The 26,086-nt window shown below is 40.8% G+C and overlaps 1 protein-coding gene across 2 annotated transcripts in view; it reads left to right on the top strand.

Annotated features, from left to right (window-relative positions):
* The window catches only part of dnajb6b (DnaJ heat shock protein family (Hsp40) member B6b), a 29,182-nt gene extending 14,478 nt beyond the window's left edge, over window positions 1–14,704 (top strand). Inside the window, exons 4-10 of one of the 2 annotated variants that reach the window (XM_085287002.1) lie at window positions 556–621; window positions 831–932; window positions 5,283–5,411; window positions 5,496–5,649; window positions 5,775–5,845; window positions 11,246–11,389; window positions 13,833–14,704. In XM_085287002.1, coding sequence (XP_085143128.1) covers window positions 556–621; window positions 831–932; window positions 5,283–5,411; window positions 5,496–5,649; window positions 5,775–5,845; window positions 11,246–11,389; window positions 13,833–13,942 — 776 coding nt within the window. In that variant the 3' untranslated portion in view covers window positions 13,943–14,704. Of the gene's footprint in view, window positions 1–555; window positions 622–830; window positions 933–5,282; window positions 5,650–5,774; window positions 5,846–11,245; window positions 11,390–13,832 lie in introns of both variants that reach the window. The other variant, XM_085287003.1, reaches the window with a different exon arrangement.
* Window positions 14,705–26,086: the final 11,382 nt, after the last annotated feature.

Here is a 26,086-nt window from a genome sequence, read left to right as displayed (position 1 = left end):
ATTAAATTAGTTGGAACAAGTCTTTGAATTATTAATACATAAATAATAAATTAATAAAAGCTTGGTGTGAAACCGAGCCACTCAATTAGTTATTGTGGTCAGTATTAAGATCATAAATGCTTTTGACTGGATTTTCTTTAACACTGTTTAGTTTATCTGGTTTAATTATAATTAAAAAATGTCTGCTGAATTAAATTTACTGCATACTGCTGGTAGTGAATCTGGACTTTTACGTGAGAGTATTATTTAGTATTATTCATCTCGTTTAACTTGCTTTAACAATTGGAAGCTAAAATTGTAATTTAAAATAAAAATTCAGTGGACAGCTGTAGTTTGAAATAGCACACTACTGTCTCTAGTCATTTTCTTGGAATTACTTGGTAGTCTTATTCAGTGAAAATTAAAAGAGGCTGTTAGCTTGAGGCCATCATGTGTTAAATCTGGAGTCTTTCGCGATCCTAACAGAGGTTTATAATGCAGGAAGGAGGGCGCTTCACCTTCAGTTGCTCCGAGTTGTTTCTCATCTCATGTAAAGTCCTTCTCTTTCTATTGCAGAAAGCAAGAGGAATGTTTATGACCGATATGGCAAAGAAGGCCTCTCAGGTGGTGGAGGAGGAGGAGGTAAGGAGATATCCGTTAAGGTTTCCATATTCATAAGTTTATCAGTTACTTTATGTATGAAATGCCAACATGCATCAGGTGGAAACAGCTGGACATTTGGTATTTGCATTGGTGCTTTGACAGCTTGTAATGATAGCTGTGTTTGCAGTGTTATCTTTGTTGAAGTGTGGTGCCATTTATAAGCCTTGTTTCTTTTCAATGTTTAATAGGAGGCCATTATGACCACTTCGGCAGCAGCTTCACATTCCGCAACCCCGATGACGTTTTCAGGGAATTCTTCGGCGGCAGAGATCCATTTACAGATTTATTCGGTAAGCCATTTCTGTGCGTGCACTTCAGAGGCACTGATGGGATGTTGTTTTCAGAACTGAAAGAGGGACTGAGGGGATGTGCTTTGGCTATTATTAAACTCATATTTTTATCTAGTCCAGAATATTCACGGATGACCTAAAAATGCTCAGAGACACAGAGCATCCACCAGGCCCCAGTTATCTGTATGTTAAACATAGATTTTTCTATTTCCTAATTAGTTTGCCTATTAGCACACAGCTCCTGCTGTGTAGATTGAGCGTTAGACCCAGGAAGCCTTCAGGAAAGCCTGTTGCTAATCCCCCACAGGACTGTAATGTGCATTTCCAATGCACTAAGCACTCTTCACTTCACCTCACTAAATGTCGCATGAAAGAAAACGCTGAGTATCCCCGCTGGATGTTGGCTTCAACCTCATTACATTTCCTCGGTTAGTTAATTAATTAGGATTTAGATCGTTCATTTTGTGAGCCTTTGTTCACATAATCTTTATGATAAATTCAAACAAATATACACCCACACTTATAGACAGGATTGTTCCATTCTTCATTTTCCTTTGCACAAGTTTAGATGAGTTAAATGAGAGATAAAACTATAATGAGCCTTGTAACAAAGAGTAAGGAGCGAAGAGCTAGTTGATCTTAACTGATTGAAGTCACCGTGTCTTGAGGTGCCATCCAGTTCATCCTTTGAAGATGCCGATATTTGCGTTCAGTGTGATCTAGTAAAACACGTTTAGTTGCTCTACCAGGTTGTCTGCGATTGGAAGGCATGTGTAGTTCACCCTGTGTGCCTCTAAATATGGAGCTCAGACGCAGGCAGACGATGGATTTGAGAGTCTGCATCACTCAACTGGAATGCTTTCAAAAATAGCTTCCGTATTAAAACAAAAGCAGATGTAATAACGGCAAGTGTGTGTCTGTGTGCGCGCTGTGTGTCAGAGCGCATGTAAAACACGATATAATTCGAACACTCGAGCACGGCTGTGCATTTTGGACTTGACAGGAAAAATTTAAATATTAAAAATCATTAAATATGACACTTAAATAAGAACCACAGAACTGGAGCTAGAAGGGAGTCGTCATGTTTCATTATGTAAACTTGTGTCCTTCTGAACACGGGTAAGCACAGCTGTTGCTGTTTGCGCTCTTCGGTAAACAGTGAGAGCAAAAATGGCAAACCATGGAGTCTGCATGCAGAAGAGTGAAGTTTATCTGCAGTTAAACTAGAGTTTAAACCTTATTTTGCTTGATTGGTATGCACCCGGAGAAGGTTTTAAAGTCATCTGTCTTAAGTTTATTTAATCTCCGTGTTGGTGTGTTTCTTGGTTTCTATTAACATGGCAAATCAGAGGAAGATTGACATATGTTTTAAAAGCCCATCAAGCCTGGAGTCCTGACTGTCCAGCAGCTGGTCCGGTGGATCACTCGGCTACCGCGGAGCGTCCAGCAGACTGCGGGCGGGGTGTGTTTGGAGACAAAAACAGAATCGCACAGTGCTGAGGGCCGAGCTGCCTGCCAAGAACGGCACACTCTTATTCTCAGATGAAAATGTGAAGACGTGGACGAGGAGCAGATGACTGTTTTATACTTCGGGACAGCTGCTTTTAAAACACAGCTTATATAATTCAGTTTTCTAAACTGTTTTCATATATTCAGACCGCCTTGTTAAATCCCCCCCTGCTTTTGTACACTGTGATACTGCCCTTTCACTTTCTTCATGCTCTGTGAGGTGTTACACAGGCGTGGCACATTCTTGGCTGTTTAATCTCCAGTCTGCGCTTGACATCTCTTTTTAAGTTCTGCCAGAGTACATGAGCACGAGAGCGTGTTCCTTCTACTTAAGAATGACTCAGCTTTTCTTCCAGCTATCTGTATGTGCACCACTGTAACAATAATTAAATCACAGTCCGAGTGTTTAAACGGCCTTCCTCAGCACTCCCGTTCCTCACTTTCTCTCAGCGAAGCCTGCTGTCATTCTGACCTCTTTGCAGGAGCTCAGCTGTCTCCTCTAAGGTCTTTAAGGTAAATGGACAGTAATGTGGTTGCAATAGCAGTCAGCAGATACTCTTATTTTAGGCTTTCAGTCAGAGGGAACAAGCAAAGCTTTCTTGCCACTGCCTCAGTACATTCAAGGTTGAAGGAGGAGTCTTCTTTCAGCAAATGGTGCCAGTGATCCAGCCTTATCCTGCTGGGCTGACCCAGATTGGCAGAGCACAATTAGTAGGGCGTCCACAGGGCTTTAGGAGGAGAATTAGTGGTCGGCACTTTTACAGTTTAGGGATAAGATTGTTCCAGAAATTGCAAACGGATGCTCTGATATTCACCACAGCCTTAATTTGTTTTAAAAATTTGTATCAGGTACTTAAATATTTTAGGAGCTGGCAACTGGCTGGCTGTACTCGAGGGAAAAAACTGTACTTCCTGTCCAGCTCCAAAGAACCACACTTAGTTTGAGACTGCTGGAAGGAGAGCAAAGCTAAAGATATTCCTGACTTTATCCTCTTGTGAGCAAGTGCCTCTCACCTGACCTCCTCAGAATAAGATGATATTTTTTTGCATAATGATACTCAAAAAACAAACAAACCAAAAGCCAACAAATTAAAGGAACACCTAGAAAATGCATCAGATCTCAGTTGGGAATAAAAACATGCTGAATGTCTGAAATTATCAGCCTACAGAGGACTGAATTAAAAAAACACACCAAAAATCAAAGTGAAAGAAATGATGCTGCAGGCTAGTCTGTTTAGCTAAAATTTCATTGCAGCAACTGAGAAATGGTCATTTATATAGCCTCCATGTGTCTGCCCTGGGGTTTCTCCTCCCAGACCTGGACCAGGTAATCACTGAACCCTTGGGCAGTTTGAGATGAACCCTGGTAGCATCAGATGGACTGAAACATGATGTCTCAGAGATGTTATGTTGGATTTAGGTCAGGCCAGCATGGGGGGCACTCAGTACTGTTGATTCCTTCATCCTCCTGGAACAGCCTGAATATATTCTACCCACATGAGGCCGGGCATTATGTACCACGAGGAACCCAGGACCCACTGTACTAACACTGGGTCCAAAATTCTCCCAATACCTGATGGCAGTCAGGGTACCGTCCACCATGGATATGTATCCCCACATTATCACTGACCTACCATCAAACCGGTCATGCTGAATGATGATGATGCGGTCATCATAACATTGTCCACGTCATCTTCAGACCCTTGCACATCTGTCACATGTGCTCAGGGTAACTTGCTCTCATCTGTGAAAAGCAGAGGGCATAAGGGCATCTCTCTTCAAAGTCTCTGTTATCTCACCCCAACTGGTCGCAGCAGATGGCCGCCCCTCCCTGAGCCTGGTTCTGCCGGAGGTTTCTTCCTGTTAAAACGGAGTTTTTCCTTCCCACTGTTGCCAAAGTGCTTGCTCAAAGGGGGTCATATGATTGTTGGGTTTTTCTCTGTATCTATTAAGTGCCTTGAGGCAACTTTTGTTGTGATTTGGCGCTATATAAATAAAATTGGATTGAATTGAAGTAAACTTAATGGGATAAATTAGGAATTATGTTGTGTTTCTTACAAAACACAAAAGTGCTCAGCCAGACTAAAAAAACAAGAAGTTTTAGTGCACAGGCATATTAATAAATAAGACAGAATAAAGGAACTGAATAAAAGGCGTTTCGCTTGTAATGAAACTGTGTGTGACGTCTGAAGTACAGAAATAACACCATATAAGACACATGTTGAGCTAAAAATGTTAGAGCTCTTGCAACTGGCGTTTGAGCTGTGCAGGGGTCTCTCTCTTCCGGAAGATGATTGAATTAAAAAGAAATAAAAATGTTTTAACACTCTGAGTCGGTTTTCTCTGTTCTGTCACGGGGACAAAAGAATCGGGGTTAATATGGTGTAGCTGCCAATTCTGGTATTTTGTGGTACATGCCAGTCTGGCTCCACTGTGGGAGAAGTGAGAACAGGCCCCGCTAGAAAATGTTGGCCCTTGAGGCCGGCCCCATGAAGTCTGTTTCCGTTTGGTCTGAGACATTCACGCTGGTGGCCTGCTGGAGGTCGTTTTGCTCTGGCCGTGCTTATCCTGCTCCTCCTTTCACAAAGGAGCAGTAATAGTCCTGCTGATGGGTTAAGGACCTTCTACGGACCCGTCCAGCTCTCCTAGAGTAAAGTCTCCTGCTCGTGATACTGGTGACTGGGTGACAGCAGACAGTTTGGCAGTGATGTGTCCATTTAAGCGAGCATGTATACCATAACAAGGTGAAAGTGATAACATGTCAGATTAAACGTGGAGTTTTGTCCCTGCTCCTGAAAGATGTTCTGTGTTACTCACAAATTACTCTGATTTCATTCACAGCTGATGATCCCTTTAATGATTTCTTTGGAGGCAGTCGCAGTCACCAGAGGGGGCCAAGGATGGGTGGATCGCTCTTTGGTTTTGGGGGCTTTCCAGCATTTGGAGGTAGCTTTGGGGGATTTGATTCAGGTGAGTACATAGAGAGGATTATTGAACAAAAGAGGAAGAATTTCCCTATTTTAGTTCTCTTCTCTAATGTTTGTCTTCTGTTAGGTTTTAGCTCATTTGGAGACATGGGTGGGGGAGGATTCACCTCCTTCTCTTCATCATCATTTGGCGGCGGGGGAGGAGGAGGAGGAATGGGTAACTTTAAATCTGTATCAACCTCCACCAAATTCGTCAACGGCAGAAGGATTACCACAAAACGGTACCCAAATGTTCAACTCTGCAATCTTTATAAGACTTCTGGCATTATCCCGTCTTCTTGATTTCCAAAGTGTATTTTGTCTTTTTATTTATGGATTTATTTTATTTTATTTTTACGTTTGACAGGATCGTTGAGAACGGCCAGGAGCGGGTTGAAGTGGTAGAGGATGGTCAGTTAAAATCTCTAACTGTTAATGGTAAGGAGCAGCTCCTAAGACTGGATAACAAGTAATTATCTCGCCTCAACATAGTTTTGTCATCTGGAAATCTCCGGCAGTCGGTCTCTCCTCTCTGTGTCCTCCTGCATCTCATTTCCCAAAGAACAATTTTCTCATTTTAGTTTAGCTGTGAGGGGAGGCAAGAGACATTTCCACAGTATTTGTATATTTGTATTTATTCCATTATTTTTGTGGGACCAGCTTGCTGGGAATTGTTTTTGTTTTCTACAGTAAATTGAATTTTACTTTAACTTCTGCGACAGAGCTTGGTACGTACTATACGTATATATAAATATAAATAGTTTTTTTTTCCTTTCGGGGTGTATATTGTCTTTGTTGTTGGAGGGGGGGAAAAGGTAACACAAGATGCTGTACATTTGACTTATGCATGTCATTTTTGCTCTTTACATTTGACCAGTTTAACAAGTGAATGAGGAAAGCTTAACCACCTCACCCTAATGTCTTTAACTTGGACTTCACCTTGCTAACCTGTTTGCTATTACCATGTTCACGCGTGTGTAATAATATGAACAGATCATTAATAAATTAATTGTAACAATGTGCATTTTTCTCACTTTTGCATTTTTGTGTATTTTTGGGGGGAAAGGACACACAGTGTGTTTTTGGTTTGTTTGTGCATGATCGCCGATTCCCAGCACTGTTACCAGACGCACAGGGTCTTTGTACAAAGAACAGCAAAATAAAAAGTTCAGATTTAGATAATAAACTTTGTGCAACGTGAAGGGAAGTGCTGCTGCAGTCACCCTGGTGTCTGTGTGATGCTTTTTCTTTGCTTGAGTGACTTTCTTTATTGCCTCACTCTTCCTGGATGTGTGAGTCTTCTGCTTGCGCCCGTTCACTGTTTAAAAGCTGCTTCACACAACCGCAATAAAAGAAACCACAGCGGCTGCTTCTTTCGCACACTCACTCTCAGTCAGAGCTCACCTTGTGCTTCATTTTGTAACCCACTAATGCCTCAGTTTCAGTGCAGGTCACTACACAATGCACTGTTTGCTTTTCACTAAAATAATGCTCCTAATCATTTTTCCAAGAGATCATGAGGAAAACAGCAAAGATAACACACCCTGATTATTTATTTTTATTTTTGGTTTTTTTTCCCCCCTCTCATAGGTAAGCTTTACTTTTAGGTGAAATTGAAGCAACAGCCTCCCTTCTATTTCATTTCCACCTCTGCCTCACCCTTTATAGCAGTTTAATGCGCTATTGTAAAAGTGCTGATAGTGGCCCTGATCTGATCCAAGGTAGAAGTAACTGGGCTGATCAGTTTGGTAAAAGCTGTGTCAGATAATAGCAGAGAAAGTCCTTGATTACAAGCACACAAACATGTTGTGTTCGGAGCCATTAAAGGTAGGTGTGTGTGTGTGCGCGCTTGCACAAACATTTGCCATGATAGACTCAGTTAAACTGGGTTATGTGTATGACTGCAGTTTGTTTTGAGGTCACTGTGCACAGAGTATGTGTGTGTTAAGGAATGTGCTCGGGGCTAGTTTATTTACACAAGCCCCGCTGCATATTTTTGCAAAAGAGCAATCAGGAGTGGGAAAGCAAAGAAGAAGCAAAGGGCAGGGTGAGGCTTTAAAACTGAAACGTTGATGCAGAAACACACCATTTGGTGCCTGCGTTTCTGTTTCAGTGCTGTGAAGACCACCTATCATCCTATTTGACGCTTTCACCCCCCCTCCGCAAACCGCTGATTTCAGATGCGCGTGCGTAGTCCTGTTGCTAGGTGACATTGCAGCCCTGTATGCTCTCTTTCTCGTTTTCCCACTCATATCTCTGTATGTGTAAATGTGCTGCATACATTAGGGATTGTTGTTGCTAATGTAAATGAGGATTATTAAACTGCACCAAGAAGCAACGAAAATTTGGACACCACATTTGATCACATTGATGTGATCTCGATGTCCTGTGGTGGTCTAATATATATATATTTAAGCGATTAAGCCCTTTAAAAGAAGAGCGGAAGCGACTAAAAAAGGTGTTACCTGAGCAGGGATTTTCCGTGGTACTATAGCTCCCCCTCCTGGACACTCGGGTTGTGTAATTTATTAGATTAACTACAGTTCCCAGAACACCGGCGCTCTAAACAGGAAGTATAATTTTGCCGCTGCTTTAGTGACTTTTTCTTTTTATATTGGCACTATTTAAAGTAATAAAGTATGCCGAATGATCTATCAGCCATCTGTATTGATGGTATATCAATACATGCACAGACGGTTATCAGAGGATTATTGTGATAGCGTGAAAAGCTAAAAATGAGGTAAATCTTAATCAGGTTCCGCTATAAAAAGCCTATTTTTGTTTGTTGGCTTTTTTTTTTAGTCTCATTTATTCTTGTTTGTTAGCAAAAAGTTTACCTGGTGCAAGTCTAAAATGTGTTCATCTATAATATATGCTTGGATTAAACACATTTTGACGCCTTGAATGATAAAAAAAAAAAAATGAAAAATTAATTATCTACTTGTGTTGGTAATATTTTTTTATTTAACCTTTATTTATACTTGTTGTCCCATTGAGACGCAATGTCTCATTTACAAGAGAGACCTTTTCCCGACAAACATTAAAATTTCAACAATAAAAGATACAATAAATTACCTTGCTGCTTATTTTATTTAAATTAAAAAATGGGCCTCAATGTGTAGAATTTGGTGAAAATGCCGCATTAAATAAAGAATATAAATTAAATTAGCTTCATGATGTTTCCTATTAAAGAAGATTAATTGTTGCTTTTTTTAAACCGCACGTTTCAATGTGAAGGTGGCCACTAGGTGACGCTGTTTGTGAGCAATAGACAGCAGGACGTCATGATTTCTCTGAGAGCAAAAGCTCACAACATCTGGAGCCTTATTGAAATAAATGGAGCAACAAGTGACATATGTGTCTTTTAGATTAAATTCAAATAAAACACAGAAGAAGTCCATCGGTGTTCATAATTTGAATATCAAAACAGTTTTGCAGTAAAAATAAAGGCCCTTTATTTCTGTAACAGGCCATTGTAGTGATTAAGGTGTGAAGACCAAGGTCCTGCAGCTCTCTTTCTCTCCATCCATCTATTCCAGTATGACACGTTACTGTGATTTCCTGTCCCATGTCATGAGAGATGGCTTCCTGTTGGCTGAAAGCAGCATCCTGTTTTAATCCCCCCCCCCCTCTCTCTGCCTTGCCCGCTTGACAGCTTAGCATGAAACCTGAAACCATTGGTCACTTTATGAACGATGGCAAAGATAAGCTGCCAGTTTCCCTTTGGCTGTGTCTCTACAAGACTGTATCTCCCTGTGCTCTGCAGCAGAGTCGCATCAGCGCGCCACCAGATGTCTCGAACCTGGGGAAGGTGGACTGTTGAAAATAATCTGGTCTGTGGTTGTAGTTGTCATGTAGGGTTAACGTCCTTCTGAACAGTGATTTATTTTAAGCTTCCACAGTTGACAACTAAAGCTCCAGCCTGCTGCAAGTAAGGCTGCCTTTGTCAGTCACACATGGATTTTGTGTCTGTGTGCGTTTTAACCTGGGCGTTTACGCCTGTGCTCCTGCATTTCAGTCTAGACGGTGTGCTTCAAGCAGGCTTTATACACACACACACACACACACACACACACACACACCATTGTTCAGCCTGCAGACAAATGACAGGCACTCTCAAGACAATAGCTGCAAATGAAAGCATCCAGGAACTCAACTGTGTTCACTCAAATGAAGTCCTTGATCCAGAAAATAAAAGGCTGCCTTTATGAACACACACACAAAAAAATCTCATTATCATCACTGCTTTTTGATATTGTTGTTGTTGAAATTAATTAACTGCTGATGGATTATGGAACTTGATAGCAGAAGGAATCTTATCACTGGACCTCTAATGGATGCAAATATTGATCCCCAGGAGTAAAGGAGGCTGGGACGAAGCACGCACCCTTGAAGTCGCATGCATTTTAGCTTAATCCAGCCGTCTAACCTCACCTGATAGGATCATGAGACAAATGCAGGTTGGGATTAGTCCCCCCGCCCGCACACCCCCTCCCTTCAAACTGCAGCCTTGAGAATAAAGCCACCAATTGTCCTGTTGTCTGGTGGTCTGCTGGGAGCAGGTGCCTCCATGTGGGGGTCAGCTCGTTTACATCTTTGTGTGTGTGTGTGTGTGTGTGTGTGTTCAGTTTAAAAAAAAAAAAAAAAAAAAAGCTGATTTGTAAACTCTAGAGTGAAGAAATTCAAGTCTGGGGTTAAAACGGGCGCCTAAAGTTTAGAGAAAATAACTACATTCAGCCAGTTTTAACCTTGAAGCATTTGTGACAAAAAAGAAATTGGGCTTGGGTCAGAATGGATGACCCGCAGTAATAAGGTCCCTATTCAGAGGGAATAGAAATCCAGCAAAGGTTTTTTGTCTCTGTTAAGGCCTGAGCTCAAGCAGTTGTGTTTGATTGCCTCTAAACCCCCTTGAGCACCACCTGAAAGCATCTGAAGATCTCCTTCTAAAAATCCCATCGACCTAAAGCGAAGAGAAAACATGGAGGACACCTTTAGAAAGATTATGTTTATGCTCGCGCAGGTACAGTAGATGGTGGCTCAAACGAAGCTGACGGGCCTCTGATGACTTCTGATGAGTTTAATGCTGGACTGTTACACGCTGTGCAGGGGATTTTCTATTTTTATTTTGTATTTTTTGGGGGGTGGGGTGCTGCTGCAGACCCTCCTCTAAATGGGACTGGGTTCAGCACGGCGAGCATCTGGCCTCCTTTCTTCTCCTCTCCACTGCCTTAATTACACAACACAATAGCGATGAGATCTGCCTGTAATCTCCCAGCATAATAAGTCCCCCCCTTCCAACCCACCCTCCCTCCCTTCTCCTATACCCTGCCTGCCACTAATTCAATATAAATGTAAATTACCTAGAGAAAAGAATAACCAAATCTCATTTTATTTACATGACTAATCACAATAAAGTCGGGCAGATGAAATATGAATGAAATATATGGTTGGGGTGTGAAAGAAAAAGGGGTCCGTGTAGCCTTGGGGACTCTTTGAACCTCTCGTTTTATCTCATCTTTCTTGTTTCTTGTTGGTTATATCAATATACCTTTTGGACTGAACTTGGTGTAATAGATGTGTGTATCTAGTTTTTTTTCCCCACCCCTCTCTCTCGCTGCCTGATTGTATTCACACTGCCAAGAGCATGAGAAGGTAATATGTTTTCCTTTCAGCTCACTTCACATCTCATGTCAGAAGGCTGGAATTCTCAGAGGCTACGTGGGGGGTGGGGTTGGGTGGGGTGGGTTTAATGTTGATTTAAACACCTCGGGCAAACCATCCAGACAGCGAGGAGCTTAGGTGTGATTCATTGCCATTCTGCTCTGCTCACACCCACAGACGTCTCAGCTGAGGACCCCATGGAGGACATTCGCCGCCGCAGACAGAACACGCTTCCTGGCCTGGGCTTGCACCAGCGTCACCTGAGGAACTCTGCCCAGAACCCACCAGAGGAAGAGGGGGAGAGCCCGGGACAAACGAGAGGTCCGCCCACCCGCCCGTGTAGGGCTGATTAATTACCAGCACACATAGGCCCACCCCCTTTAAAGAGCAGAGTCTTAATAAGCGCAGCTAATTGTCTGCTTTTGTGTTTGATGGCCACACAAAGGAGGATGACGAAGAGTGGCGTGTTTGATTGGCAGATGTAAACAGAGAGGACAGAGATGTTCATTAGGCAGCTCTGTTCTAGCTCGCAGTAACGACCAGGGGTCAGAGTCCACCCTCTGTTTTCCTTCATGGGGTCAGGAAGTCATGCACAAAAGCTGAGCAATTATCTGCAACACGCAGCCGCTGAATGCTTTATAATAGCGGCTTTGTTAGTTAAGGAGGGGACTTTTAATTTCACTGTACATAGTTCCTGCTGCGACACAAACAAAGGCCCTAATTCTCTCCCTGAGATAATGACACAAACTACTTAAATATGGGTCCTCAGAGAGAGGAGTGGTTTTAAGTGCTGCTGCAAACTAAAGCTCAGAGTTTTAACTGCGAGTAGGAACCCTTCATACTGCTACAGGCAGCCTCTGATATATTTAATGATAGGTGATCAATCCTTTACAAAGACAGCTTTTAGTTGCCAAGTCATTAACAGCTTTAATTTGAACAAAAACCAGGAGAAAAATGCTGATAGGCCCATCCAAGATTTCTCTTAATTTCCACTTATGCATTACACCTAGAGGAGCTACTCGCTCATGAAGCTCCCTGCACACCGTTTTTGTGCTGATGTTAAAGATTCCACAGAGCATTGCTGACTTTTACACACCATCCTCCTCAGGACTCAGAGACCCCACTCTGTAACTTTATGTGATCTGCTGCTTTGTGGGTGTGGTTCCTAAATGCTTCCACTTTACAATATTGCCACGTGATTATCGAATATCTAGGTGGGAAGAGATTTAACAAACTGACTCACAGTATTATGCTTGAATTTAACAAGCTCATTACAACAACCCATTCTTTCACAATTGTTTGTAAAGGCACATTGTGTGGCTACCTGTCAGGTTTCTTTAGTTTTTATTTTTTACACTTGTGGCAGTGGGACTGAAAATACCTGAATTCAAAGAGTAAGAAGTGTGACATGATACTGTTGTCCAAGGATACAAGGGAGACAAAAACTTTAATCTACTTTCACCGGGAAACTTTGTTAGCTAAACCTTTTCAAGCCAATGACGTAGCAGTAGCTCACTGCATTTATGTAAACAGTCAAATGCTGATAAAGTTCAAACTGAGCATTAAAATGGGGAAGAAAGGTGATTTAAGTAACTTTGAACGTTATTTCAGTAACAGCTTATATACTGAGATTTTCCCACACAACCACCTCTGCCTAGTGAGCAGTATTTAGTTAGCTGAGAATGGCCAGACTGCTTCAAGCAGTAAGGAAAGCACCTTAATACCTTAGTTGTCTGCAGAGGAGCATCTCTGATAAGCAGATAGGCTACAGCAGCAGAAGACCACACTTGGTGCCACGTGACCAACATGGAAACACTGATTTATCCTGCCTTGTTTTGAAAGTTCAGGCTGGAGGCGTTGGTATAATGCTTTATGGGATATATTTTTTTTAGCAATTAATTTAAATCCACAGCCTATCTTAGTGTTGTTGCAGACCATGTCCATCCCTTTATGACCACACATCATTAAACACATCATTAAAAGGAGTTCATTGTACTCAAATGGCCTCCACAGCCACCAGATCTGAATCCAATGAAGCATCTTTGTGTCGATATGACCCAAAATCTCAGAGGACTGTTTGACTCTATGCAGTTAATGCAATTAAGGCAGTTCAGAAGTAAGACAACAAACCTGTATAAGCAAGCTGTGACGCTTCATGTCCAGTGATTGTGATTCATTATGAATGTGTTGCTTAGTGTATTTCTCCACAGTAATTGGACTACTCAGTGAAATCTGAGTCATTTTCTAAGAGTACTGAAGCTATGAGCTCAAAAAAGCCTCGTAACTCATGAAGGACACAGGCACACACTGATCATGATCGAAAACTAAGTCCAGCCATCTCACTAACCTGGCTGTCTTAGAAAATCCTCAGTATCTCTACTGCTTCTATCCAATAAAGACACATTCATTTAAAACTCTTATAAAAGCATCGTCAACAATCAGCAGGAGGGGTGTAGTGTAGTGTAGTGACGTGAACTCTTTACAGTCTCTTCCCAAATCTGATGCAGTTGAAGTTTTTCTGCACATTTTGCTTGAATCACCACAAGAACGGTGGCTCACTGTGCTCCCGAGCTGTTATGTCTCGGGAAATTTATATGACAGGCACACTGTGACCAAGCTAATCCACTTTTAGTCCTGCAAGTGATTTATTCACATTAATAAAACTATTATTTACAACTCATAACGTTTAAATAAGCTAAAAAGTGAAAGTGAGAATAAATATGATGATTCTAATGATTTTTCCCCGTTTTCTTTTAATTTGAAGGACACACAGACAACAAGAGGAAGAAACTGTGGCTAAAGGAGGCAGAATCCAAAAAGAAAAGAGCTCCTCGACACTTCCCGTGGTTCAGTGGATTTGGTGCCTTCTTTTAAACGCTTACACACACACACATATAGCGGTCGGCAGAAGTGCCATCCATCAATCACATGTGGCATTAGTTCATCCTCGCTTTGTATCAGGGGCCCAGCAGCCCCACCGTTGCACCACATCTCTCTCTGTTTATCAGCTGCAGACCTCACTTCAACGTTTTGTCTTCTTCTGTTCGAGATACATTTTAGTAGCTGTTGCTGTATTTATCGCGTGGATGTACAGAGAACTTAAATTACTCTCTTGAACTTTTCCACTGTTTGCAGCGTGTTTTTTGGGGGAGTGATTTTGTGTTTGAAAGGGTTCAAGTGGAAGTAGAATTACAGTATCGAGCCTTGTTTATAAGAAGCATGAAAATTACTGGGCTAATACTGTGCAGCGTGTGAGAATAAGCGAAGGTCAAAACTATTCAGCCAATCCTTCGTTCAGCAGAGACAAGGCGAGAGAGTAAAATGAGAATGAAAGAGAAGAGTGAGCTTTATTACGGAGGGACTGACGTTTCTTGCTCACTCCCACATGAAAACTCAACAACTCCATCCACTCTTTACCTCTGCTTCCACGTCAAAGCCAAAAGTCCTTATTAACCCCTCTCAAAGTGTTGTGGTTTTTTGTAGGACTCTTTGTATTTAGTGGATTCAACAACATGTGGGTGTTTTTGTAAAAGATGCATCCTTGACAGCTTGTTCTCATGATGACTGTGAGTGGAAAACATCTGAGAAATGTTCATTTTTTATGGACTCTTAAAATTAAATGCTTAAAGCAAAACACGTCCTTGAAGATTGTGAGTGTTTATCCTTCTGTATCACTATTATCGCAGGAAGAGCTTCGCTAATTGCCAGTACTGATCTGATCAGTTAATTAAGAAAAGGCTTACATGTTGTAGACGCACAACTTTCAGCTCTGTGAGGTGTAGTATTATAATCAGAAATATTGGGAACGGTACGGCTAAGATGATGAGTTAGATTTGCTTTTTTATTTTAGGTCTGCAAAACAGCTAACATACACTCAGCCGGTGTAGTCCAAGTGCTGGTCTCAATCTTGGATAAATGAGGAGGACTGCCCCATGAAGGGAAATCTGTGCCAAATCAAGCATTTGGCTCATCAATAAGATTTTCATATGAATTCTGTTGAGGCCGACAATAACAAGCACCAGTGGAAGAAGACAACTATATGCAGATGGTTGGTGTGACAGAAGAGGACACAAGGGTTTGGGTGAGATGGAGGCAGATGAGCCACTGAGAAGAAGAGTGTGGAGTTTCCCTCGCGTCCATGTGAGCTCTGTGTGGCTACTTCCCACCAGACACGTACGCTGGTTAATTGGTGACTCTAAATTGGCTCTAGGTGTGATACTGAGCGTCAACGGTTGTCTGTCTCTCTGTGTTAGCCCTGTGACAGATTGGTGACCTGTCCAGGGTGTACCCTGCCCTTCACCCTATGACAGCTGATAGACTCCAGCCCACCCATGACACTAAACTGGATAAGTGGAAGAGGACGGATGCATATTTCCTATAAGAAAAGGCCCCCGTACTGCACAACTACAACAGGACTGCTTGGAAAGGGAACCGTATGCTCCATACTTTTATTCTTAGACTCTATTAAAGTAGTTTGTGTTCAGCTTCAGGCAGTCCATCAGTTCATCCACTGCCTGAAACAAGTCATTTTAGCTCCCTTCATGTCTCTTTACAGCTACTGAGGTGAAACCTGTTTAATATAAGCCACTGTATTTGTATATAACAGAAAACAAGATATAAAAATCCACTTTAACATTTGAACAGCTCTGAACGATGGTCAGAAGCTGCAAGCCAAAGCTCAGACATTCATGACAATCGAAGCGTGAACACAACTCGCTGTAAGTGGATTAAAAAGCACAGCTACTTTTTCCCACAGCAGTCTTGTTGATATAACGCAGGTGAGCGCAGGTGTCACTAATTATCTTAATTAAAGCCCTGCACCTAAATAAAGCAGAAGCTATGGTGCTGTCATTAGCAGCAGCTGTGTTTACCTGCCATTTAATGTCAAAATGTCTGCTGCGAAAAAGGTCTATTAATGATCCAAACAGTCCCATGAGTCTTTGTGGTCATCAGTGCAGAACTGATCCTTACTCAGAAAATCAAGCACACATTAAATAAGACAAGTAGGTAGGAAAAAAGTACAAATAACACCCACAAGCAAGTAAACTGAAAATACCAATACACACGAAAGCTCTAATTTAAGCAGGTGCATTGTTTGCACTAAATGTGTGGAAATGACTCCGAACACCCACAGCAGTCAATATGTACACAGACGTTTTAGATGATGAAAAAAGAGCGACCCGTTTCTGTTTATTTGATTCTTTAATGAATGACTTTTAATCGTGGTTTGTCACTCACAGTCTTCTTAGCATAAAACAACTGGCTACAAAAGAGTGAAAGAAAACATCTGAAAGCTTTCCACTGGAAGTATTTTTTAAAAACCCATGTAGGCTAAATATATGACATATTACCGCCTATAATGAGCCGGGGTAAGTTGAGCTCGTGTGTCTCGGGCTACTTGGCAAATTTAAGTAAGATATTCACTCTCCTTCTAGCTCTACCCTGTCCACAAACCCCTCGGGGGAATGTTTGGCTGTTTAGCAGGTAATTGCTCCACAGTGCCTGCCACCTAATTGTTGTCTGGTGCTGGTCCGGTAGCTTTCAGTGGGTTTGTGACAGTAAGACTGACCCAAAACCCAAACTGTGATTTGAAACACACTAAAAATCTCGGCTGACCTGAGTGCAAATGCAGCGCCAAATGATAATTTTGTAAAGTTTTGTCGCTATGATTGACCATTACACATTGCATGTATTCATTTTATCTTTATATGTACCGTCAGCATATAGCGAGTTTTTCTCTATTACAATTCCAAGACGTCTAAGCTGCAGTGTTTCTTTCCTATGCTATGAGCAGAGACAAAACACCCTGGATTTTCCTGTCCTGTGAGCAGAGCCCTGAAAAGAGCAGCGCTCTCAGATTATTTTGAATGAGCCTGCAGTGCTTTGTATTATTCATGTGGCAGAACGCATGCACATGACCCAGCAACTCATTTGGCCCTTGTTCCCATGCAGCCAGCAGTCTCCAAGGGTTTAATTAAAGCAGTGGCCCATCTCCCTCCATTGCCTTAAATTTCACAGCTCTCCTCCTCTCCTCCTAAAGTCATCACAAAAAAAACTGTGAAATCCTCCTATCGACTTTCACTCTGAGGACAGCGACGGTAGCGTGACAGCTCACCGTCAAGCTTCCTGTCAGTCACTCCTTTTAAAGGAAAAAGCACCCGTACCAAGCGGAGCACCTATCGACACCCATCTTCAGCAGACAAACGATGTTCAAATGTAAGTATGAACACTCAATAGAGTAGACTGAGGGAGTCTGACTGTGAAACAAGTAGAAAGATAGCTACACAGATGCTATGAATAACATATAAAACAAAACTGTAGCATGACAGGATAAAAGCAATCAAAGTTATAGACTGTATAGCAATCAATACGGTTGAGAAAGGCTCAGAAAAGAGGAAGGCTCCGTATTTGTTTCTCTTCTCTGCTGAAAGGGTAGTCCATAAGCCTTCAGCGGGCACCTTGCAGAAACTAACAATGATTAGAAATGAAATAAATACGCAGAGTATACAGACGATAAAGAGAAAATTGTTATATTTGAAACAGAAACATTATGATGGAGGATCGCAATCAATGAAAATTTTAGCATGGAAACTTAAGAGGAAGATAGCGGAGAATACTGTAACTAAAATCAAACACCCAGAGACGGGGAATATAATGACTCATCCTTGCAAGATACAAAACGCCTTTGAGTCATTTTATAAAACATTATATGCGGGAGTCCCAGGGGGGGCTGAACACGAAATGGACAACTTCCTGAACTCTTTATGCCTACCAAGCTTTAACGAGGAACAAAATAAAACGATGATAGCGGAGGTGACGGAAGCTGAACTTATGAATGCCATCAATAGGCTGAAATCAAATAAGTCACCAGGCTCCGATGGTTACACCGCGGAGTGGTATCGGGAATTCAAACAGGACTTGATCCCTACACTACTTACTACTTTTAACTGTGTGTTAAAAACAGCGCAAATTCCACCGAGTTGGAAGGAGGCAATTATTTCGGCTATTCCGAAAGAAGGGAAAGACAAAATGGAGTGTGGCTCATATAGACCTATTTCTGTCCTTAACATAGATTATAGATTGTTTACTTCGATAATGGCCAGGAGAATGGAAGAATTTTTACCTGACTTAATTAGCAATGATCAAACGGGGTTTATAAGACGACGACAGACCCAGGATAATATACGTAGAACTCTTCATGTAATACATCAGATACAGACATCTAAGAGTACAGCCATGCTTATGAGTATTGATGCAGAAAAAGCCTTTGATTCTGTAAATTGGGACTTTCTATATAAAGTCCTGGATAAATTCGGCTTACATAAGGGAATTGTTGATACGGTGAGGGCACTATACACTAACCCCACCGCAAGAATTAAAGTTAATGGTTCTCTCTCAAATAGCTTCGTTCTGCAGAGAGGAAATAAACAAGGCTGTGCTTGGTCCCCGCTCCTGTTTGCATTGTACTTAGAACCCTTGGCACAATCAATTAGACAAAATAAAGACATTAAGGGGATCACTATTGCAGGACAGGAACACAAGCTCGCTTGTTATGCGGATGACATATTGATCTATTTAGATCAGCCCACTAACTCCTTGCCTTCGCTGATGAATCTGTGTCAAAAATTTGGGAAACTCTCTGGATATAAAATTAATATGTCTAAAACTCAAATTCTCAGCTATAACTACAACCCCCCAGCTCACATGGTTGTTCAATATCCAATGAATTGGCAAGCACAATCATTGAAATATCTAGGAGTTGTTATTCCCAAGGATTTAACTAAACTATCTGAGGAGAATTTTGGTTCTCTACAAAGGAGAATAGTGGGTGATATTAGGCGATGGAACATGATCCCCTTTCTTTCTTTACACTCACGAGTTGAATCTATTAAAATGAACATCTTGCCAAGAATATTATATTTATTCCAAACACTACCAATATCCATTGATCCAAGTCGTTTCAATGAATGGGATAAAATAATATCGCGGTTTATATGGGGGGGGAAGCGGCCGAGGGTTTGTTTTAAAACTTTACAATTACATAAGAAGGTGGGAGGATGGGGGTTGCCATCACTAAAAAATTATTATCGGGCTGCTCAGTTGAAAACGGTGGTTAATTGGTGTGATACAAGCTACCAAGCACACTGGAAGACTATAGAGGAGAATATGTTTTCCTCCCCAATACAAGCTGTCCTGATGGACTCGAATATTCGAAAATATATTGACAAGATTCATAACCCCTGGGTGTCGTGCACACTTAATATATGGAGAAAAGTCGTGAAAGAATTCAAACTTGAACAGGATTTGGCTTTATTCAAATGGTATGCATATGATTCTGACTTTGCCCCGAATAAATTGGACTCACGTTTTAAAAGCTGGCCTGCTAAAGGGTTATCTACATATGATAGTTTGATAAAGGATGGGAACCTTATTAGTTTTGACACGCTGAAACAGAGACACAATCTAGAAAAACAGGATTTTTTTCGATACTTGCAAATAAGACACTATATAAAGACAACAATCGGTCAGATGTCAAATACTAACGTGGAATTGGTAACTTTATTTAGACAGGCGTACAGTGGGGATGTTGACACAAGACTCATTTTTTTTTGGTACAATTTTTTTATGAATAAGCTTCCACACTCAACTGATTATGTGAAGATGTTATGGGAAAAGGAGGGAGGGATGTGTATTTCTAGGGAAGAATGGACTCAGATGTGGGAATGGCAATGGAGGAGTACTTCCTCCAAAAGCTGGAGGGAGTTCGGATGGAAAACTCTGATAAGGTTCTTTATCACTCCATGTCAAAAGGCTCACTATGATGGGAATCCTCCCGTGTGCTGGCGAAACTGTGGATACCAAGGAGCCCATCACACCCATATTATGTGGGACTGTCCTGTGCTACGGACTTACTGGAAAGACATTCATGGTATATTACAAGGCATTTTTAACTGTACATTCCCTCAGGATATGAAGACAATTTTTTTTGGCTGTATACCGCAGAACTGGTCCAAAAATGACATATGTCTGTTAAGAGCTTTATTGGTTGCAAGTAAGAAATGTATAACAAAGAAATGGTCCTCGCAAGACATACCGACTTTGTCATTATGGTGGGAAATTACGTTAGAGATATATAGGATGGAGGAAGTAACAGCTCATGTTAATGACAGGATGGCCTGGTTCCATCTGTGCTGGGATAAGTGGGTCCAATACGTTAATACCTATAAACCGAATTTTCTCTTTAAAGCTTGAAACCACCAATTTAGTTAATTGTTTACTCCCGACAGAGCTTTCTCCTTTTATTTTATATATATATAATTTTTTTTCCTTTTTTTTTTTTTCTTTCTCTTTCTTTCTTTCTATCTGTCTTTCTTTCTTCTCGTTTTGTTTCGTTTTTCTCTTGTAAACTGTGTTAATTAATGCCTGTAATCATCTTTATGAGGTAATATTGTAGAAATAAAGAATATAAAAAAAAAAGAAAAAAAGAAAGGGTAGTCCAAATTTTGAGGGAGAGAGAGGGGGAAAGTTTGATGCCATTTGCCTCTAATACTAACAGAACTGTAAAAAATAAGGAAAAATGTAAAGAGCAGTGAAATATCTTGGTTTAAAACACAAATATATGGATTGAGTCACTTATTGGTCTGCTATGCTCACAGTAAACCTCGCAGTGTGAGTTTTTAGTCCTTACCTTAAAGTTAAACCTTAACTTCTTACCTTAAATAAGATCTTATCTTATCTTATCTTAAAGGAAAAGTGATTTTGCTTTGGTGTCCCCTAAATAACAAGATGCTGTTGAGCAGTTTAAAGGTACTCCGTTGGATTGAGATCTTGTGACTGTGGAGGCCGTTTGAGTACAGCGAACTCACTGTTCAACACTGCCGTCTGTGATTATTTGAGCTTTGTGGCATTTTGTGTTATTCGGCTGGAAACAGCCATCAGAAGATAGTTACACTGTAATCATAAAGGGTTGAACGCGGTCAGAAAGAACACTCAGGTAGGCTGTGGCGTTTAAACGATGTTCAGCTGTTGTTCAGGGTCCTAAAGTGTGCCAGGAGAATATGCCCCACACAACTGTACCTCCACAGGCAGCCTGAACCATTAATACAAAGCAGGATGGATCCATGCTTTCATGCTGTTTACATCAGAGTCTTAACCTGTGTCGTAGCAGAAATCAAGACTCATCAGACCAGGCAACATTTTTCCAATCTTTAGTTGTACACTTTTAGTAAACCTGTGCAAATTGTCGCCTTAGTTTCAACATTGGAAACCGATATGGTGTTCTGCTGTAGCCCATTGGCTTTGAGGTTGGACATGGAGATGCTCTTCTGCATATCTTTGTTGTAATAGTGCTTATTTGAGTTACTGTTGTCGCCTTCCTATCAGCTCGAAGCATTCAGACTGCTGTCATCAACAAGGCATTTTCACTGAATATTTTCTCTTTTTCTCTGTAAACCCTAGAGATGGATGTGTGGGGAGATCCAGTAGATCATCAGTTCTTTAAATATTCAGACTAGCCTCTCTGTCACAGACTCAGTTGCATGTGACTGGCGAGCAGTTGAGCAGGTGCAGCTAACAAAGTTGCCTATGAGTGTAACTGTCCAAATAACTGCCTGAACACAATATTTCACGATGGGCTTTGAGCAGAAGTTAAGTTTACTTAAGTGTAATTTTAAACAATTCATTTTAAATTAGGCCACATTTTGCTGTCTCTTGTGCATCAGGTTACTGGTTGCTTGATGGATTCAAAGCAGCCTGTTATAAAGTCATCAGAATGTAAGCCTCAGCATTAGAACACATGCCTGTATTAAAGTAGGCAGAGGATAATAATATTGACTGATAATGATTGTGAACAAATACATGCTGATATTTATGAATATCTTCATATGTCAGTCAAGGGCTGCAAGGTGCTTTAGTTCATGAAAGAAAGGGGTTAGTTAGTTAGACAGCAGTGCAGGTTCATTACAATCCAGATTCATTAACATAATGCAACCTTTAACTGATTTATTGGAGATTGTTTTCTTTTCCTTTTAGGAAGGTAAGGTCTTGATTGAGGTGGTGTTGCAGGCCTGCTGCAGCTCTCACGTTGTATTTCGTCGATGCGTTTTGCAGAAGAACTTTCATGGAGGTGGGTGCTACGTGTCAAAGTTACATCTGCAAGAATGCCAGGGTCCAAGGTTTCAAAGCAGAGCATTGCTTTTCATTTCAAATGCCAGAACAAAAAATGTAGCCAATAAAGAAAGTGGGGTATGTAGAGCAAACTTTTTGATTAAAACTCAGACTTTGTCATCTATGTTGTCAAAGCCTGCATCTTCCATATTAAAAAATCCCAAACAAACAAGAAAACAAAGCAGGGAAGTGTAATGTTCAGCCACTTAGCGTTGATGGCTCTTTATTGTTTTTATAGACTAATAAAAAAATGCTGCAGTCATTCAAACAGGAGGTCATATCTGCAGCAAATGCACAGCGTGGTTAAAATTAATAAATGCAATTCGGTTTATAACGGCTCTTGATTGGATTAAATCAGCATGAAACTGAATTAACCCTGAAACACAGATGTTTCTTAAATTTTATTTGATTTTTTATACCTAATTGGTTTGGTGCAGAAATTGCTAATAAATCCTTGTGCATCAAACAAGCTTTGAACAGTCGTCACCGCAGAGAATTTGTTGCTCATCTGCTCGTCAGAGGGCTTTTGTCGCCCCTCAAGGACTCAAGACTTTTAGTGAATAATGACAAAAGAAGCAGGACGCAGGAAGATTTTTTTAAAAACAATTTTCAAAATCTTGCCTAATGGCGCCGGAAGGAGGAAAAAAAAACATACAAAAGTGAAACAAACAAAAAAACACGCCACCTGAGTGCAGCTGTCAGACGGGGATTTAGGTGGAGTTTTTTTAGGGGCGTATTCAGCAGCTTATAACGAGCATCCATTTAGTAAAGTGGCAAAGAGAGCAGATTCACACCTCCACCCATGATAACGGCTTTGCACACAATTTGTATAGCATGATACATTTTTTTCTAAATGTCAAATGAATAACTGTGTCACATAATTTAACTGTAGAAATTTGGTAAGCAGCTTGTTTTCTGAGACTCAGCCAACTGCAGCATAATACATCTCTAAATTCTTCATTGATTGATTCTTTGTGTCTTGTTTGTGTACGTTTGCTTGTGCTGATGATTATTGCATTAGTGGTCTTAATACTGTTTGTCTTGGGAATGGAGAAGGGATTTATGTGAGTCCAAACAAAATCCTCAAGGGTTTGTGTACTACTTGGACCGTAATCACCACAAATCCAGCACGGGTAAGGCAATTTTTATGACTGCAGAGCAGCAAACGACAGCCTGCAAGAACTCTGACTGTGGCAGAGTACAGTTGTCATCTGACTCAGGTGGCATCTTTGTCGACAGCGACAGAAATCTCTCTGGACATTCTTAGTGTCACTTTATCCCAGGATAATGGAGCTCAGTGTGGAACAGGAGGTACAGTATGTACTGTTGGAGGGTCAGAGCTTGGAAGAGATTCAGAAAAAGGAGTTTAGATTTCCTTGAGCTACAATATCAGTTTAAACGAAGAATGAAAGTGCCACCAAAGTACAAGAATTCCTGTTTCCCCCTCCCCTCCAAACAGTTACGGCAGATGGCTGCTCCTCCCTCACTCTGCTTCTGCTGGAGGTTTCTTCCTGTTAAAAGGGAGTTTTTCCTTCCCACTATCGCCAAGTGCTTCCTCATAGGAGGTTATGTAATTCACTAGTTTTCTCTTTAGTATTGAATAATCTATAGCTTTCATATAAAGCACCTTGAGGTGATTTGATGCTATATAAATAAAATTGAATTAAGCTATTTCTCTGAGTCACCACAATAGGAGTGAATTTTATTGTAGTGCATATTTTTGCTGTAGGTTACAACTCACTTTTCTTGGCACCCCTCTGCATCCATAAACTGGCCTCATTAAAATTAATGAAAGGCCTGAGCAAGGGCAGTAGAAGAAAGGGGCAAAGGACTGCTTTAAATCTCTGTTACACATTCCTATTAAGTTGCTATTCACAAGGCACGAGGTCCAAGGTATCAAAAAAAAAAAGATTAAAAAAGCAAAGCAGTGCAGTTCTTTTGTTGATTCGAATTAAAGTTCATGAAATATGTGTCTCATTCTTATTTTATATCTCCGCATTGTTTTGTTTTTGCACCATTAACCAATACGAGATTAAATTACAGCACTGCATTTTTTCTTGAAGGCATTTTGCTCACAATTTAGATATTTCTGTCACAAAACTTTCATTCATTACAGCAGCAGAATACAATACAAGTTTGGCATCTACGATCCCCGTCACTTTCTGCAAATTGGGGAGTGATAGGTAATTATCCCCCTGGGGCTTAGGGGTGGATTGTGGGGTGCCTGAGGTGTTGAAACAGCAGGCAGCGATGCATCACAGCAGCAGCACTGATGTGTTAGAGGGAAAAACCACAAGACTGAAAGGGTGTATTTGGTATGTGACCGGATGAGGATAAGGCATGACAGGATATTCATATAGACCTAAAGGGGTTAAACTTAGGGCGCTGAACTGGTATGATAGTGAATTGGTGTTCATTGCATTGTTAATTTTGGACCTAACCACATGTCTCACATGTAATCCATTGTACATAAACCCCTAAGAGTTCCTTTGTGATGCTAGCCTTGCTCTATAAATCTGTACAGCAGTGAATGCTAATATCAGTGTGCAAGCATGCTCATTGTGACAATGGAATAAGATATGGAAGTAAAACCAATCATTTTAAGCTAATAATAATGTGATAGATTGGTAACCTGTCCAGGATCTTGCCCTTGGACTTTGGGATGGGATCAAGCCTCCCCGTGACTCCAAATTAGATAAGTGCTTAAGAAGATGGATTGATTTTGACCTAATGTTGTACTAAGTTACCAGTTTCATTAGAACGGCTGCTCTACAGACCTTAAATATCTTTAGAAAATCTGAAAGCAATTGTTTTTAATAATTAGTAAGATATTTAACTTCAAGTTCATGGTGGGCATAGATGCAAAGTAAGGATTACCAGTGTTACTGGCATACAAAAATGTTGATACGGAATTTCATGGCAAACTGCCTGAAACTTCAGTAAGAATGTAAAAAATGCAGATTAGAAAACAAAACTTTCATAGATACAATAGTTGCATAGAAAATTAACGCCCACCTCACAGCATTTCCTTCATTTCTTCAGTTTTAAAAAAATATTTCCTGAATACTTTCTTTGGTTAGTCTTGGATCTATCTACTTTTCCATCCCCCCCAGGGACTGCATGATATCACCTGTTTGTTGATGACATCGATCATCCCATCCCATCTTTAACTCCTTGTCTTCTTCACCGTTATCATCTATCATTTCTTATTTGATGGATTTCCAGAAATGTATCACTCAATGTCATCACAAGGAAAGAAGTGCAGCTTGAAACGAAATCCTACAGCTGACGCTATGAGAAAAGGTAGTGGAAGTGCAGTCAAAATCCTTCCTGAAATGCAGCCGGTGTTGCTTTTACCTTCACGCCAGCGAAGAGGAGAGGTCTCTCGTCTCAAATGTTAGATTCTGTTTGAGACAGAGTAAAACAACAGCATGCTGATTGGATCCAGAAAAAGTATAGGTTCAGGCTGTGAGACAAAAATAGGGATGAATACTGTAAAGGCTACTTCAATGACAAAAAACAGTCCCTTCCTGCTGTGCGCAATCAGCACACGCGGTGAGATGATGAAATGAGAAAGGATGTGTAAGTTGCTTTTAGTTACGTCTGAAATAAGGCGGAAATTTACACATTGTATGCAGAGGCTGTTGTTAGAGCTATTGTGTTTAAAATTTCAAAAAAAGGAATTATTTATGGCTTTTGGATCCTACAGTTGGAGAATGTACTGAACATCACACAGAATAGACACAGACAGGCTTTTATCTGCAGTTTGTACCTCAAAGGAGTGCTCAGTCTGACAGGCAAAAAATAGCTGTGATGGAGGATTTTGGTTCATAAACCTCACAAGAGTAAAAT

Source organism: Mchenga conophoros, linkage group LG9, assembly GCF_057382185.1.
Source record: "Mchenga conophoros isolate Kocher_MC1m ecotype Shallow Benthic linkage group LG9, M_conophoros_male_GT1.1, whole genome shotgun sequence".
Taxonomy (NCBI): domain Eukaryota; kingdom Metazoa; phylum Chordata; class Actinopteri; order Cichliformes; family Cichlidae; genus Mchenga; species Mchenga conophoros.
Note: the sequence above shows the minus strand (reverse complement) of the source record. Positions and strands in the feature narration are given on the sequence as shown.